The sequence below is a fragment of the Nyctereutes procyonoides genome, unplaced genomic scaffold (assembly GCF_905146905.1).
Source record: "Nyctereutes procyonoides isolate TBG_1078 unplaced genomic scaffold, NYPRO_anot_genome, whole genome shotgun sequence".
Taxonomy (NCBI): Eukaryota; Metazoa; Chordata; class Mammalia; order Carnivora; family Canidae; genus Nyctereutes; species Nyctereutes procyonoides.
The window spans coordinates 4999180-5013315 of NW_026575133.1; the positions used below are offsets into that span (position 1 = coordinate 4999180).

The 14136-nt window shown below is 46.0% G+C and overlaps 1 protein-coding gene across 2 annotated transcripts; it reads right to left on the minus strand.

The window, feature by feature from the left end:
- Positions 1-370: 370 nt before the first annotated feature.
- On the minus strand, positions 371-10009 carry SLC25A28 (solute carrier family 25 member 28). 2 transcript variants are annotated; one of them, XM_055300459.1, is made up of 4 exons: positions 9681-10009; positions 3755-3983; positions 2582-2638; positions 371-1221 (listed from the first exon to the last, which is right to left on the minus strand). In XM_055300459.1, the coding sequence occupies exons 1-4, from the start codon at positions 9969-9971 to the stop codon at positions 704-706; spliced, it is 1095 nt and encodes a 364-aa protein (XP_055156434.1). In that variant the 5' UTR covers positions 9972-10009; the 3' UTR covers positions 371-703. The 2 variants fall into 2 exon arrangements, with proteins under 2 accessions (XP_055156434.1, XP_055156435.1); XM_055300460.1 differs by lacking the exon at positions 9681-10009 and adding an exon at positions 9373-9666.
- Between the last annotated feature and the right edge of the window lie 4127 nt (positions 10010-14136).

A 14136-nucleotide genomic window follows, 5' to 3' on the forward strand; every position in this document is an offset into this window, starting at 1 on the left:
CTACATTAGGAAACAAAGTGCCACGTAGGAAGTTTTCCTTTGGCAGGCAGAGCTGAGAGAGCAGAGATCTACTTCTTCGGTGCCACTCCATGGTCCCATGGAAAAGGCAACAGTGGGGATCAAGAGTGCCTACGTAGCTAGGATCTGTAAGAGGTCATTGCTCCTGCCATCAGGGAGATTCCTTGGAGCCTATTACTAAGATAAAGGGAATAGGGCTCCAAAGTTTTACATCACTGTGAAAATCAGCAAAAACCCAAATAATGGACACACTTGATAAACCTTCCCTTTGGGCCCCTTGATTTAAGCTTAAAGTCAAGAATGGTTGACAGCATTCCATCTCCCCTTTGGCAAAACAAACCCAATGAAACCATTTAATGTAAAGGCTTTTTATTAGGAACCACAGGAATGAGCTGCTTATTCCTCTATAACAGTCTAGAGCAGGTCATCAGGCCCAGGATGGAGAGGTTATCAAAGGTGCTGTGCTGTGCTTTGCTGCACTGGCTTAGGGCCTGGAAGGAAAGATGGCGACAACAGAGGTTGGCAGGAACTGGTGTTAGCCAAGACACCAACAGCCTGGGGAGAACCCTCTACCTTCCTTCCAACTCCACTCAAGGCTGGAGCATGCCAGGAGACAGAGCACGTGGCTGGAGCAGGCAGGCCGCAGCAGTGTTGAGCCCCTGGCCGCATTCTCTGCTACTTCACTTCACTTGCCTGCTCTCCACTCTTCTTGCCGTTTGGTGATTAGGTATTTGAAGAATTCATACACAGACCATGCGATGGCCGTGGAGGGGATCTGGTAAATCACTCTGGCCTGTACCCCTCGGAAGTAGGCGGTCACCCCACCTACTTGATATACCGTCCTGAAGGCACTAGCCATGCCTGTGATATGTCCTGTGATGTTTGAGTTCAAAGCCAGGGATTCCTGGGTGTTGAGCAGTGTTTTGCAAACGTCCAGTGGGGTTGTGGCAGCGGCAGCTACAGCTCCCGCACAGGCTCCAGAGAGAACGTGGGAGCTGGGGTTGTACCGTCTCTGGGGGTTAAAGTGCTCTTGCAGGAATTCATAGGTCATGAAGTGAATGGCTTGGAAGGGAACATTCATGGTTAGCTGCGTGGTGTAACTACGATAAAAGGCGCCGGCCCCTTCATTTTGCCACACTGCCCGTACACAGTCTGTCACCCGGTGGTATGGTGAGTTGTACATCTGCATCCTCTGCTTGACCACTGGTGGTACCATCAACAAGAAGAAAGGAAATGATGGCAGCAATCAACCGGCGAGCAAGATTATCCAGATTCAGAGTCCCAAGTCAGCGAGTCAGCCATTGGAATGGAGAGAGAGAAAAAAAAAATACGAGTGAACTATCAGTCTAATATGTTAACGTTTCCTTTTTTTGAGAGGGGATAGAAGGTTGATAAGGGGCCAAAAAATAATAGACTCACTTCTAGTAGGATTTCTTTAAAACCAACCAGTGAGGGATGCCTGGGTGGCTCAGTTGGCTGGGTGTCTGCCTTGGGCTCAGGTTATGATCTCAGGGTCCTGGGATCAGAGCCCCACATAGGCCTCCCTGCTTGGTGGGGAGTCCGCTTCTCCCTTTCCCTTTGCCCCTCCCCCTGCTTGTGCTCACTCTTGCTCTTTCTCTCAAATAAAAGCTTTAAAAAAAACAAACCAACCAATGAACACACAGAATATATGTAAGATTTAGAGACTCCAGAGGGTTTCCTTGAAAAAAGTACCTACCTCTTATTATCATCTTACCCTTTCACAAAACCCAAGACAAGAAATGATTCAGGGGCAGTGAACATAATGATGAACAGATAGCCCTAATAATCTCAATCCTCAGGTATACAGAGCACCAAACGCTCACAACATGAAGATGATTAATCCTCCTACAGGAGAAGAGCTACCACAATGAAAACAAAATTCTTAACCAGGAAGACTGTGGCTTTAGTTTCTAAACATCTACTTCCTCAAGTAGATACTGTGATTCGAGTCCTGGATCTTCAGCTTAGGTCTGGCCCTTTCCACATCATGGCCTTGCCTAGATAGGTAAAGAACTGCAACTTGAAGAACATGGCAACCATGCTCTCCCTCCATATTTGTTTGGGTACCTCATTTTCTACCTGAAAAGCCAAGATCCAAGCAGCCATGCAGGAACTGAGCTCTACAATTTATCCTTTCATTCCTATTTCAACCATCTTTATTCCAACAAGAAAGGCAGGATTTTTAAATGTTAAAAATCCATCTTCACTTCTTTGAAGAAAAGTGAAATAATCTGTTAAATTTTCAGATGAAATTAAATCTACTACAGAGAGGACTTCCAAGAAGGCCCAGGAATAGGTGAAGTAGAGCCACATCTTTTTTCAGAGAAGCCCCAAAGACATATTAAGTCTCCCTGAATTTGCTTCCTAAGGGGCTCCTCCTCAGTACTGACAACATAGAGGGAGCGCACTCTACTGGTAAGACATGGTACCCACCAAAACCAACCCAGTGCTCTCTGGCTTTCTTCAGCAAACCAGAAATCAAGGAAAAGGCCAGAGATGCAGATGCAGCTGCCCACAGAAGGGAAGGCAGCAGAATCATTACCTTCTGCTGGATTCATGGCTGCATCATGCAGTAATGTTGCTACACACCCGGCTGCACCTGCAAAGGAGAAAACAACTGCCACATGTAAGGCCAGGAGAGGTCAAGCCATTCACTGAGGCCCCAGGGAGAAGCGGGGCAGGGCTAAGCCACAGGAGGGAGAGGGAATCTAAGAGCCAGTTCCAAAGGTGGGAACCTACTGCTCCTATACCCCTGTTCTGAGAAATGAAGATATATGTACCCACTAACTTAGTAAGATCACCAGTCTACATTCCATATGTATAATAGGGAGGTCAGAAATAGCCAAGTTTTATACAGCCAGATTTTATACAGTTCTGAGTATAAATGAAGTTTACACCCCAGACAGGAAGCAGACCGACTGTGGCCAAGGGATGCCAGCACCAGCTGCCTCCGGTGGAGGGAGAACATGAGGGGCATGTAGTCAGATTTGCATCACAGCATCTCATCTTCCATCCTGCTGCACCTATGCTGCACAGTCCTTCTCCAAACTCTAACATCTGTCTATCTAGGCCTTTCCTTCAGGTCCTGAAAGGCCATATCCCTCACCATTCCTCTCCACTCTCAATTTGGGTTTCAATCCTCAAGTACCAGGCTGCTGTCCCTTCCCTTACTTCCACATAACCTCCAACCCTCTGGTTTCTCTACGGAAGTCCCTTGGCCCCACTGCAATTCACTTGTTGAGGCTTGGTCATATCCTCAACAACACAAACTGCCTCTGGTCAGTTAGGATCCTGAAAAATGAGGCAAAGATCTGGGGTTCCATTAATGTCTTCCTTGGGCAGCTGGGTCACCTCTTATTCTGCCCTGAGGGACAGGACCACCCAACTATCAAGAAATACACAACTGGGGGGGGGGTGTAGTTTTGTGTGTCTCCACATTACCAGGGCATTAGTAGTTGATGCAGGGAGATGAAAAGAGTCGAGCTGGTAGGTAAGGAAAGATACTGTAACACTTTGTTGAGGTGCCCCCAAGAGAGGGGTGGGTTGAAGTAGCCCGTTGTCTGAGAACATCAGGTTTGGAAGTCCCTCCCCTATAATCTGGCCTACCCCAGCCCAGAGCTTCAGCTCCAAACCATGCTGAGACTGGAAAGCATTGACAGCAGCAAAGCCCAGAGAGTTGAGAAAGTGGGGGAACCAGCACAGGAAGGCTCAATACCGTTGGCAATATGGCTATTGCCCCCAGGATGGATTACATCACTCAATGTCTTTTTTAACTTTTCATAGCAGGCAAAATAGAGGGCATGGGCAGGCCCTGCGCCTGTTGCTGTGACGTTCAGCCCCCGCATAGGCCTCCACAGGCCCTCCGTTCGTATAATCCTCCAGAGTGCCTCCAACACGTTTCGATAGCGGGCGGCTGGGTCAGGCTGTAGGCTTTGCATCCGGGTCTGGAATTACAGAAAGAAGTGCAGCGTCAGCAATGCCAACTTCTCATTCACTTCCCAACTTCAACACTAAGGGTGTGGGTACTTCTATGTGGAATCGTGCCAACGTGCAGGAGTGCTCCCTGGTATCCAATTTTACTTTCTTCCAAATCTGTGTCTAGTCTTTCCACAGCTTGGACCTTTCTTTTGCTAGTCATCTATCAGGGGAACACTGTTCTTGTGAATAGGATATTCTGAGAATATCACTGCTTGGGAAGGATCCTTGAACTCCGAAAATGATTCATAGCCCCAGCAACAAATATCAAGCCTGTGTTTCAGAAGTTGCATTTGTACCGTAATAAACTCAGGCCAAGAGTTCTTTGCAAATGGATTCTACAGTCAACTATTTACTGTCTACAACATACTTTATGCATTATTTCTGAAGATTGATCCTAGGCCTGCTTCCTGACCACACACTACACTCATGAGATGACAGCTCATGCTTTGTTATATCCTTGATGATTATCTGAGTTTCCCGGATTATTTGGCATTGGCAGCTGGGCCTGTAGGTTAAACTCTTGGCAGAGATAGCATTTGTAATCAATGCTGCTCTAATTTCCTGGGAAAGAGCATTTACCTTGAAACCACGAAGGATGGAAAGCAACCTAGACTCTAAAACTGAAGGAATTTTCGGATTTCTAATATAAACTGAATGAACTCCCAAATTGGCATCACTAATATTAGTCTTCATGAAACATATACCTTGGAATTTCCAGAGAATTCAATGACTGGTACAGAATACATGGTGGACACTTTGTATGATGTTCCTGGACAAAGTTGGATTGAAATTTGGAAAATTAATCTTTTCGAAACATTCCCCAAATCATGGACCCTCAGAAGACGGGTGGGTCTCCTAATGAAAATCCTGTCTGTTTGATCCATCTTAAGATTAAAGTAGTATGGAGACTAACAATATAAAATCAATGTCTAGTGGCTGGAATAGAGTAAGCACTTAAGATTTGTTTGTTGAATGAATTAAAGAACAAATGAATCTTAGCTGTCTGCACCAGTTCACAAAGTAAAAAGTAGGCTATTAGTCGGTAGGGGCAACTAATGCCCAAGTATAGTTTAAATTCCTACTTCATTCCAATTACTGATTCAGTTTGAATTTAAAAGCTTAAACTTCCCTTTTGGCCATCTGGAATCTAAGACTATTGCCTCTTCTCAAGAGCACAGGAGGAAAAAAACTAACCAGATTAACAGGTCCTAGTTAGCTGCAAGCCATACACATTCCTCTAAAGTTATTTTCTCCTGCTCACTACCAACAAAGAACTGGAAGCTTAAAAGCTTAATTACTGTAAGTTCAGTCAGAAATACTGTATCACTTATTACAGTTTGACACATTCGTTCTACTTCTCAAAAAAAAAACACCCCATAAATTTCTGATAAAGGATATGCTTACGAATCTTTCATATCACCCAGGAGTATAGAATCCATTATTCAGTCACTACAAGTCTTTGCTGGCTATGGCTGCTGGTAAAGATAAACTGGGCCTGGTAGCTTTACAATTATTTGTTTCCATAGGTTTGTTCGAAACTAATCTCATATAAGGAGAATGTTCAGAAGTTGCATTGCTTTGCTGAAGTCAGTGGCATTATTTAGGCAACCAGGCTTCAAAGGCCTCGCCTCAGAGACCTGGAACCTTTCACTGCCAAGAGAAACCTGGACTGAAAGTTACTCTGAACATTTTATACACACCTCTAAATCTAACTCACAGTTCTACCTCTACCCTTATGGAAAGGACCCAGGCATAAAGCTATGCCAAATATAAAAATGAATATGGCTTTGAAGAAAAGCCAAATGAACTAATAGGGAGATAAGTGGCTTGGTAAATGGCAAGCCATATTTGACTCAGAAAGCCTGAGTATGAGCCCCTGCTTTGCTAGATGTGTAGTTTTGGATATGTCACTTAACCTGAGTTTCAGTGCTGTCATCTAAAACATGAGATTAAGAATGGCTCATGGGGCTGTTGCAGGGATTCAAAGAGGGCATGTAAAAGCCATTGGTAATTTACAAAGCACTAGAAATATAAGGCTTTTTATTGTATTCAAACAAGAGTCTTGGAAATATTTGTTTATATCTTAGAATTTATAGATCATGGCAGCATTGTGTCTTGTTTACATCATTTCACAAATGTGTATGGGCAACTAACTGGATCTTAGCCACTAGTAAATCAAGTTTAATTTTTTATTTTTTGTTTTTACTTTATAGTTTCTCTGTGGCTATAATGATTTTTATGTTCAGCTATTAATCTGAAGGTCATGTTTAGGAATGAGCACTATCATAAAACGCTGTGCTTTGCTTGGCTCTGGAAATCTATTTCTGGGAGGCTGTATGGAAGGCTAAGAGTCAGACTGGGTTCAAATAATGACTGTGCCACTTGCTTCCTTTTCTTTAACTGTAAAATAATGAAAATGGTATATACTTCATGAAATTGCTTCTCAAGGATTAAATGAATAAATATATGTCAAGGCACATCAGTTAGTGCTTGGCAGTAAGAACAATTACCATTTATTGAATAATAATAATTATTATTAGATACAAGAAAGTAAAATAAGCCAATGTTTCCATTTCCTAACCTTTCATTGGTGAGTGTGTATAGATAACCATTTACCTCTGGAGTTTGGAAAAGATTTATTTCCCTTTGCCCTTTCTCTCTTTATTATGTAAGTAGATTATTTATGTCACCATTATGGAGCCAAAAAGTAGCACCTTGGTGACAGGTGGGTACTTAGATGATTTTGAGAAGAGTTCTAACTACTTTGGTTGTCGAGCCAATCCCTATAGATAAAGTCTGGTATTTGCCTCTGAGAATGAGAAAAGGAAAACTGGAATATATTTGGGCTCCCAAACCTCCCTATTATGACCATGTAAATAGTTGGCTGAGTAACTATGGCCTAGAGAGATTATGCTAGGTTCCTCCCAAGGATATTTTAAATCAACTTGACCCTGATAAGTGGCTGGGGTGCACAGGCTTGCATGCCAAGAGGCAATGTCAACTTTCATTTGCAAACACTGTGGTTACTGTTGAGGCTCCAACACAGATACCTGCCTCTAGTCTTAGGGACCGTTGGGCTGCTCTTCTTCTCCACCATCATTTATGGTAAAAGAGGAACTGGGAAGCCCTGGGACAAGTGAACTGGGAAGTCCTTACAGAAGGATGAGATTTGAATTTTACTTTTCCTGTCTGCGTAACAATGTCTAACAAGCTACTGACACTAAATCCTACTGGTCTCACCTAGTTGTTCCCTCTAGTCACTTAAATCCTAGCATTAATGGCAAATGAAAATGATTCTTCTAAAATGAGCTTCTGTATCTTTGAAGACTCTTGAGCATTTTTTCCCTCCAGATCAAATAATTATTTAATATAGGGCTTTGAGCCATGACTGTAATGTTGTATGACTAATTTTTTTAAAACAAACATTTCAAAGTTTATGTAAATGAATAAGAACTGTTCTTGAAAACAGTTACCTTGGCAGGCTAGAAGTAACTTATTCCAGCAATGCTGTGATTATGCAAAATATTTCTGGAACTCCTCTTTCAGAAGTGTTCCCTCAATGGGTTTGTCAGCCTCAAGAATAAGTCAGTCCCCCTGCTTTCTGGTCCTACCTTCTCTTGGACTCCAATCAGTATTACCCATTTTGATCTTCTACCTTATCTGTCATTTTTTTATTCCGAATGGTCTGTTACTAAAAAAAAAAAGAAAGAAAGAAAGAAAGAAAGAAAGAAAGAAAGAAAAAAGAAAAGAAACTATTTTGTCACAGGGCAAAGATTTGCCCTCTACAAGAACATGCACCAAAATATTCTAGAGCCATTTCTAACAGAGAGATCTATAAAATATTTTGCAGCAGCATAACATTATGTAAAGATATGGAATAAGGAGATTGCCTCCCAAGGTAATAGGACAACACTTAAGTTGAATAAGTTACAGTAAGTAATATCTCTAAGCTGGTCACATTATTACATTGTATTTTGCAAGTCATTAAATAATTTTCATTGCTTTCCTTGATCTAGTTGTCATTTAAACATAGCACCCGAGACTCTGCTCTCTACTCACAGTCTAAGTATCGTGAAATTAGTTTACTTTGCAGTTAGGTCATTTTCCTTTTTTGATATATACCATTAACAACTCACAGTCATTCAACCTAGACTTTATTACATAAATGTCTGAATCTTTCTTTTTTATTTGTACTTATCCACTTTACATTTTAATACTGCTAGAGCATTAACCATTGCCTTACTTCTCTCACATAGATTTTACTGTTTATTTCTTTTTCTCTCAATTGACAAGGGTACGTAAAATTCTAACATCTATTTTAACCAAGTGCATTTACCAGTTTCAATAGGTGTGGCCGTTGGTAGGAGTTGCTTTGCACTGTGCTAGAAAGCTATCAACTCAATGTCATTCACAAAGCTTAATGAGCACTTTCCTCGTTTCCTTTTCCACACTAATGAAAACGTGTGAGAGTGCCAGAACCACGGAGAAGCAGTATTGAGTTGTATTTCCCAACTCAATACTCTCTCCTTTTGAAACTGTAACATTTTCCTAATTTGAGAAGAAAACACACGTCAAGGAGCTGTGAGGAAACTATTACTCCTAACATATAAAGGAAGCGTCAGTCTCTGTCAATTCCTTTATTTCAACAGTCCCCTTGAATTTACTTTTCATTCAATCTAGTCCTCGCTTTTAGGGGTTGGAGCCTTTGCTAGAGCACAAGAATGAGAACTATAAAGAACAATCCGTTCCGTCTTCACCTAGCTGTCTTCAGAGGCACCTGACTTCTTTACCCACTAATCAGTCTGCTTGGTTGGGGTTGCAATTAGTTTTTACTTTCACAGGAATCCTACCTTCATGTTGACCCTGTTTCATTTTCTTCACTCGTACATCTACTCTTCAATATCATCATGCTTCCCTTCTAGGCAGCTTTCCCCTTTTTGTCAACTTTAGGTGGCTAAAGAAATGACACTGTCAGGTCTGTCTCTCGTTTGGGGGGCTGATGTGCTGCTCCCTGCACATACGAAATCCTCATCCCCGCTTAGTTTTTATGTTCAGGAAATAGGTGGAGTATCATGCTTGCTGCAGAGAAACCGAAACCTTTTCCTGAACATGGTCTTTCCCAAATTGTTTCCAGCCTGGAACTATGAATTCTGACTGAACAATGATTTCTAGTCACTCATAGGTTAGGAGAGAGATTTCAGATTTCGGCAACTGCCCCATCACTTTTAAGGGAAGACACAGTAAGAAGCTGGTAAAAGCACTCGCCCAGAGAACATCTCAAGCCGTTAAGATCCTATGATGCAGGGTCTGATTCACTCCAGTTGGCTTCACCTTAATCAAATCGGTAGCACTTACCTGTTCCATCCCATCCCACCCTATTCCTGTTTAGTCCCAGCTAGGATCCAGGGCTTTGGCTGACAGATTTTCTTTCCACAGTCCCGATTCAGAGCTCACTGACGGTTAGAAATGGGTCCTGGTTCCTGGCTGGGTTCAATTCCCAGCCGGGACCTTGCTTGCATGAAGTATCGGTCGATTCGTGAGGTGATGGCAGGAGCCAGGAAGAAACCCATGTCGGCTCCGGCTGCCGGCCGGGATCCTGGCTCCGGACAGGACCCAGGGGTCGGGTCAGCCCCAGGTCGTTTCGGAGCCGGTGCAGGTCTCACCTTGACGCAGTCGATGGGATACATCACGCAGTGCTCCAGGATCCCTGCCACGGCGCCCGCCACCATGTGCGTGGTGACAGTGGCTCCAGCCGGCAGCGCCTCGTAGTCCGGGCCGGAGTCCGGATCCTGCCGTACTGGGGGCCTGCAGGCCCCGGCCTCCCCGCCGCCGGCCCCCCGGCCCACGCCCCGCTGCAGCCACCCGTCCAGCAGCGCCGACTCCCCGGGGCTCCGCCCCGGCCCAGCCGCCGGCCCCCCCGCCACACCGCCAGCACCCCGCCCCTCCAACTCCATCCACCCGGGCCAGCTGCGGCGCCCACCCTCGCCGCCGCTGCCGCTGCCGCCACCGCCCCCCGGCCCCGTGGTGTCCGCCTCAGGCGCGGCCCAGAGAGCCCGGGGCCTCCGGCTCCCGCTTGGCCCGCGGACACGCCCCTCAGCCAGCCATTGGTGCAGCCGCCAAGTTAGCCCCGCCCCCTTGCTTACGAAGGAAAAATACGTCTGTGGTATTGGAGAAGTTGCCTGTCACTCCTCCTCCCTGCTGCGTTGCTGCGGCTTAGGTCCCACCCCTTCCCCTTTGATCTTGGAAGCTTCTTGTTTATTGGCCATTGATTGGCCAACATCTGAGAACGACCCGCCCACCGACTTCTCTGGAGGGCGGGAGAAACTTTAGGGCTGAACTTTGATAGGCTCAACCACTCTTGATATTTTGACCGCGACCATTGGTCCTCACCACGTCGGGATCCGATTGGCCACCGGGAGAGAGCGAAGAGCCCAGGGGCGAGAGAGACCGGATTTGGGGCCCAGACTGGCTGCTGGGGAGCCTGTGGGTGCTGCACGCCGGCTCCTCTCGTGGAGGGGGCGGGGCGGTGCCAGGCCCTCAAGGTCAAACCGCTGCAGTCAGCCGTTAGGAGCTGCGTTCGAGCTCCGGCCCCGGCCCCGGCCCCGGCCCGAGTTCTGTTCCCGCGGGATCTCGGGCTGGCGTGAGGTGGAGCCAGCTTGGGTCGGGTGTCCCCTGGCGCGGCCCGCGGGCCTGTCCGGGAAACTGTTGCGACACGCGGGCGGAGGCCCGTAGCCTGCGGCTGGACCCGGCGTTCTGTCCCCCCCTCCCCCCGGGCCGCGCGCGCCCGGAGTCGCCCGGGAAAGCCCGCTGGCGCCGCGCCCCGCGCCCCGCGCCCCGCGCCAGGCCGAGAGCTGGAGGCCGGACGGAGATGTCGAAGCCGGGCGGCGGGATTCGGCGGTGACAGGTGGAGAGGCCGGTCCGGAGGCAGCTGCCCAAGCAGCGCGGCGAGGGTGGCGACGCGGAGAAGCTCGGCCCTCCGGCTTTCCCTGCTGACGCGCTGACGGTCACCCCTGCCGCGTGGTGGCTGCCGCTTGCGAGAAGCCCGCAGTGCGTCCGGGCGGCTCGCCGGGGTTTGAGAGGGGCACTCGCTGGTTAAGGCGCGACGCCGGCGGTGCCCAGCCGCGAGCACCGCCTCCGGCGCCGGGACGTGGCGGGGGAGCTACACGCGGGCGCCCGGCTCGGCTGAGGAACGCGGGAGCTGCCAGCCGGCTCGGTCCGCCTGCCTCCGCCTCCCTTGCCTGCAGCGCCGGCGCGAGCCTCCCCGGGGTTCCCGGCGCTGCCCTGGTCACCGGCTCTCCAGATGATGAGGATGCAGTTGTGAACTTGCCCGTCTCGTTTACAGAAGTGCATCTGTTCCATTTACGGAGCTTTTCTTGCTCTAAATAAGGAGGAGGCTTTACGTTTTTTCTTCTTCTTTGAACCTTAGCCTTTCTCTGGGCCTCCGAGGGTTTTTGTTTTTGACTGATTTTTCTCACCTATTCGCATCCTCCTCACCAGTACTTACTAACCTTTGGGAAAATAACGAAACTACAGATCCTTTCCCGTCCACTTCCCACTCCCCGTGCACGCAGGGGTCCGTTCTTCAGGTTAAGAATCCTTCTACAGGGATCCCTGGGTGGCGCAGCGGTTTGGCGCCTGCCTTTGGCCCAGGGCGCGATCCTGGAGACCCGGGATCGAGTCCCACGTCGGGCTCCCGGTGCATGGAGCCTGCTTCTCCCTCTGCCCGTGTCTCTGCCCCTCTCTCTCTCTCTCTCTCTCTCTCTCTCTGTGACTATCATAAATAAATAAAAATTTAAAAAATTAAAAAAAAAAAGAATCCTTCTACATCTCCCCTCTTCTGTAGCTCGCATCCCTGAATAGGTCTCCCCAACAGAAAACCACTCAGTCCTGCTAGGGCACTCACTTCCTCTACTGCCGAACTACTCCCTTTTTCTCCTTAACCCCTACATTTTTACCCCTTTATTCAGTGGTCACAAATGACCTTTCCGAATGCAATCGTCTTTTTCTTATTTCTCCTTGCCCCCACTGACCCATCCCTCACTGAATTTTTTTTTTTCCTCACTAGGAACCACTGTATTCTACATTTTAGATTTCTCAGTCTCCTGCCCTTCTCTACCCACTGAGGGAAAACATTCCTGAAGGTTTAATGCTTCTTGTTCATCTTTAATACCTTAAAGAACCTTACCATTCCAACTCTGTTTTCCCCTCTGGACTTGTATTTCCCTCCTCGAATACCTTTTTGTTTTCTTAAATTTAAACATACAGTGCAATATTGGTTTCTGGAGTAGAATTCAGTGATTCATCACTTACAATGGTGCTTATCACATCAAGTGCTTATCATCACATCAAGTGTCCTTGTAAATACCTATCACCTGTCTAGCCCACACGCCTCCCTCCATCAATCCTGTTTGTTCTCTATTGTTGAGTCTCTTATGCCTTGCTTTACTCTCCTATTTTTCTTTTTCCCCTTCCAATATGTCCATCTATTTTCTTAAATTCCACATAGGAGTGAGATCATATGGTATTTGTCTTTCTCTGACTTGATTTCACTTAGCATAATACACTTTAGCTCCACTTATGTCATTGCAAATGGCAAGATTTCATTCTTTTTCACGGCCAAGTAATATTCCATTGTATATGTAAACAGTGTCTTTTTTTTTAAGATTTTAATTATTCATGAGAGAGACACAGAGGCAGAGGGAGCTTGATGTGGGACTCGATCCCAGGACCCCAGGATCATAACCTGGGCTAAAGGCAGACGTCAACCACTGAGCCACCCAGGTGCCCCAAACTATGTCCTTTTTAACCATTCATTAGTTGATGAATATTTGAGCTCTCTTTATAGTTTGGCTAATGTTAATCATGCTGCTATAAACATTAAGGTGCATGTGTCCCTCAGAATCTGTTTCTTTATCCTTTGGGTAAATACCTAGTAGTGCAATTGCTGAATCGTAGGGTAGTTCCATTTTTAACTTTTTGAGGAACTTCCATATTGTTTTCCAGAGTGGCTGCACCAGTTTGCATTCCCACCAAGAGTGCAAGAGGGTTCCCCTTTCTCTGCATCCTCACCAACACTTGTTGTTTCTTGTGTTAATTTTAGCCATCCTGGCAGGTGTAAGGTAGTATCTCATCATGGTGTTGATTTGTATTTCCCTGATGATGAGTGACGTTGACCATCTTTTGTTGACCATTTGGATGTTTTTTTTTGGAAATGTGTCTATTCATGTCTTCGTCCCATTTCTTAACTGGGTTTCTTGGTGTTGGGGTTCATTGCATACTTAACTGAACTTTCCATGTGAACATTCAGTAAATATTTATTGAGTACCAGTTCTGTGCCTTGTACTGTACTTGAGGCTGGTGACACAGGACACAGTCTGTGGAGTTCTCATAGAACTTACTTTTTAATGAGGGGAGGGGGATAGACAAAAATACCAATTAGCTCTAGGTACTATTCTGATAACTAAAATAGGGAGCTGTGATAAAGTGTGACTAGGTGGCTACATTTATTGGACCAGGGAAAGCCTTTCTGAGATGACAGTAAGTGACAGGCAGGAGGTTATGATGAACTCAAAGAACTCCTTTAACTCAAAGTTAAATGAACTTATGCATTCCAGAAGATACAGTAGGTACAACAACCCTAAGGTGAGGATAAGGTTGGTGAATGAAGGAACAGAAAGTCAGTGTGGCTGGAGCATGGTGAGAGAAAGGGGAAGTGACAAAGGACAAGATTGGAAAGATAGAGGGTGAACATCCACCTTAATTTCTGACTTGGCATGTTCATTCCAAACTTAGCATTTCCACTTCCCACCCCAACCAGTTCCTCCAAAATTTTTCTTTTCTACCCAATTAGACTCTAAACCTAGGAGTCTTCTGTAGCTACCCTTCAGAAATCTTCTGAAATGTCTCTTTTGTTTGTGCTGTCCTTTTCCTTCCTATTGATATACATTCCCAATATCTGATTCCTTCACATCTATATTGTAATAACCTTTGAATGTCCTCACCACCTCTGGCTTTATCAGTATTTTGATTCTCATCCTTCCAGGTACATGGTAGGATTGTTCTTCCCATCTCCTTAAAGGTAGGCGTGGCCATGGACTTGCTTTGACTGATGAAATGTGT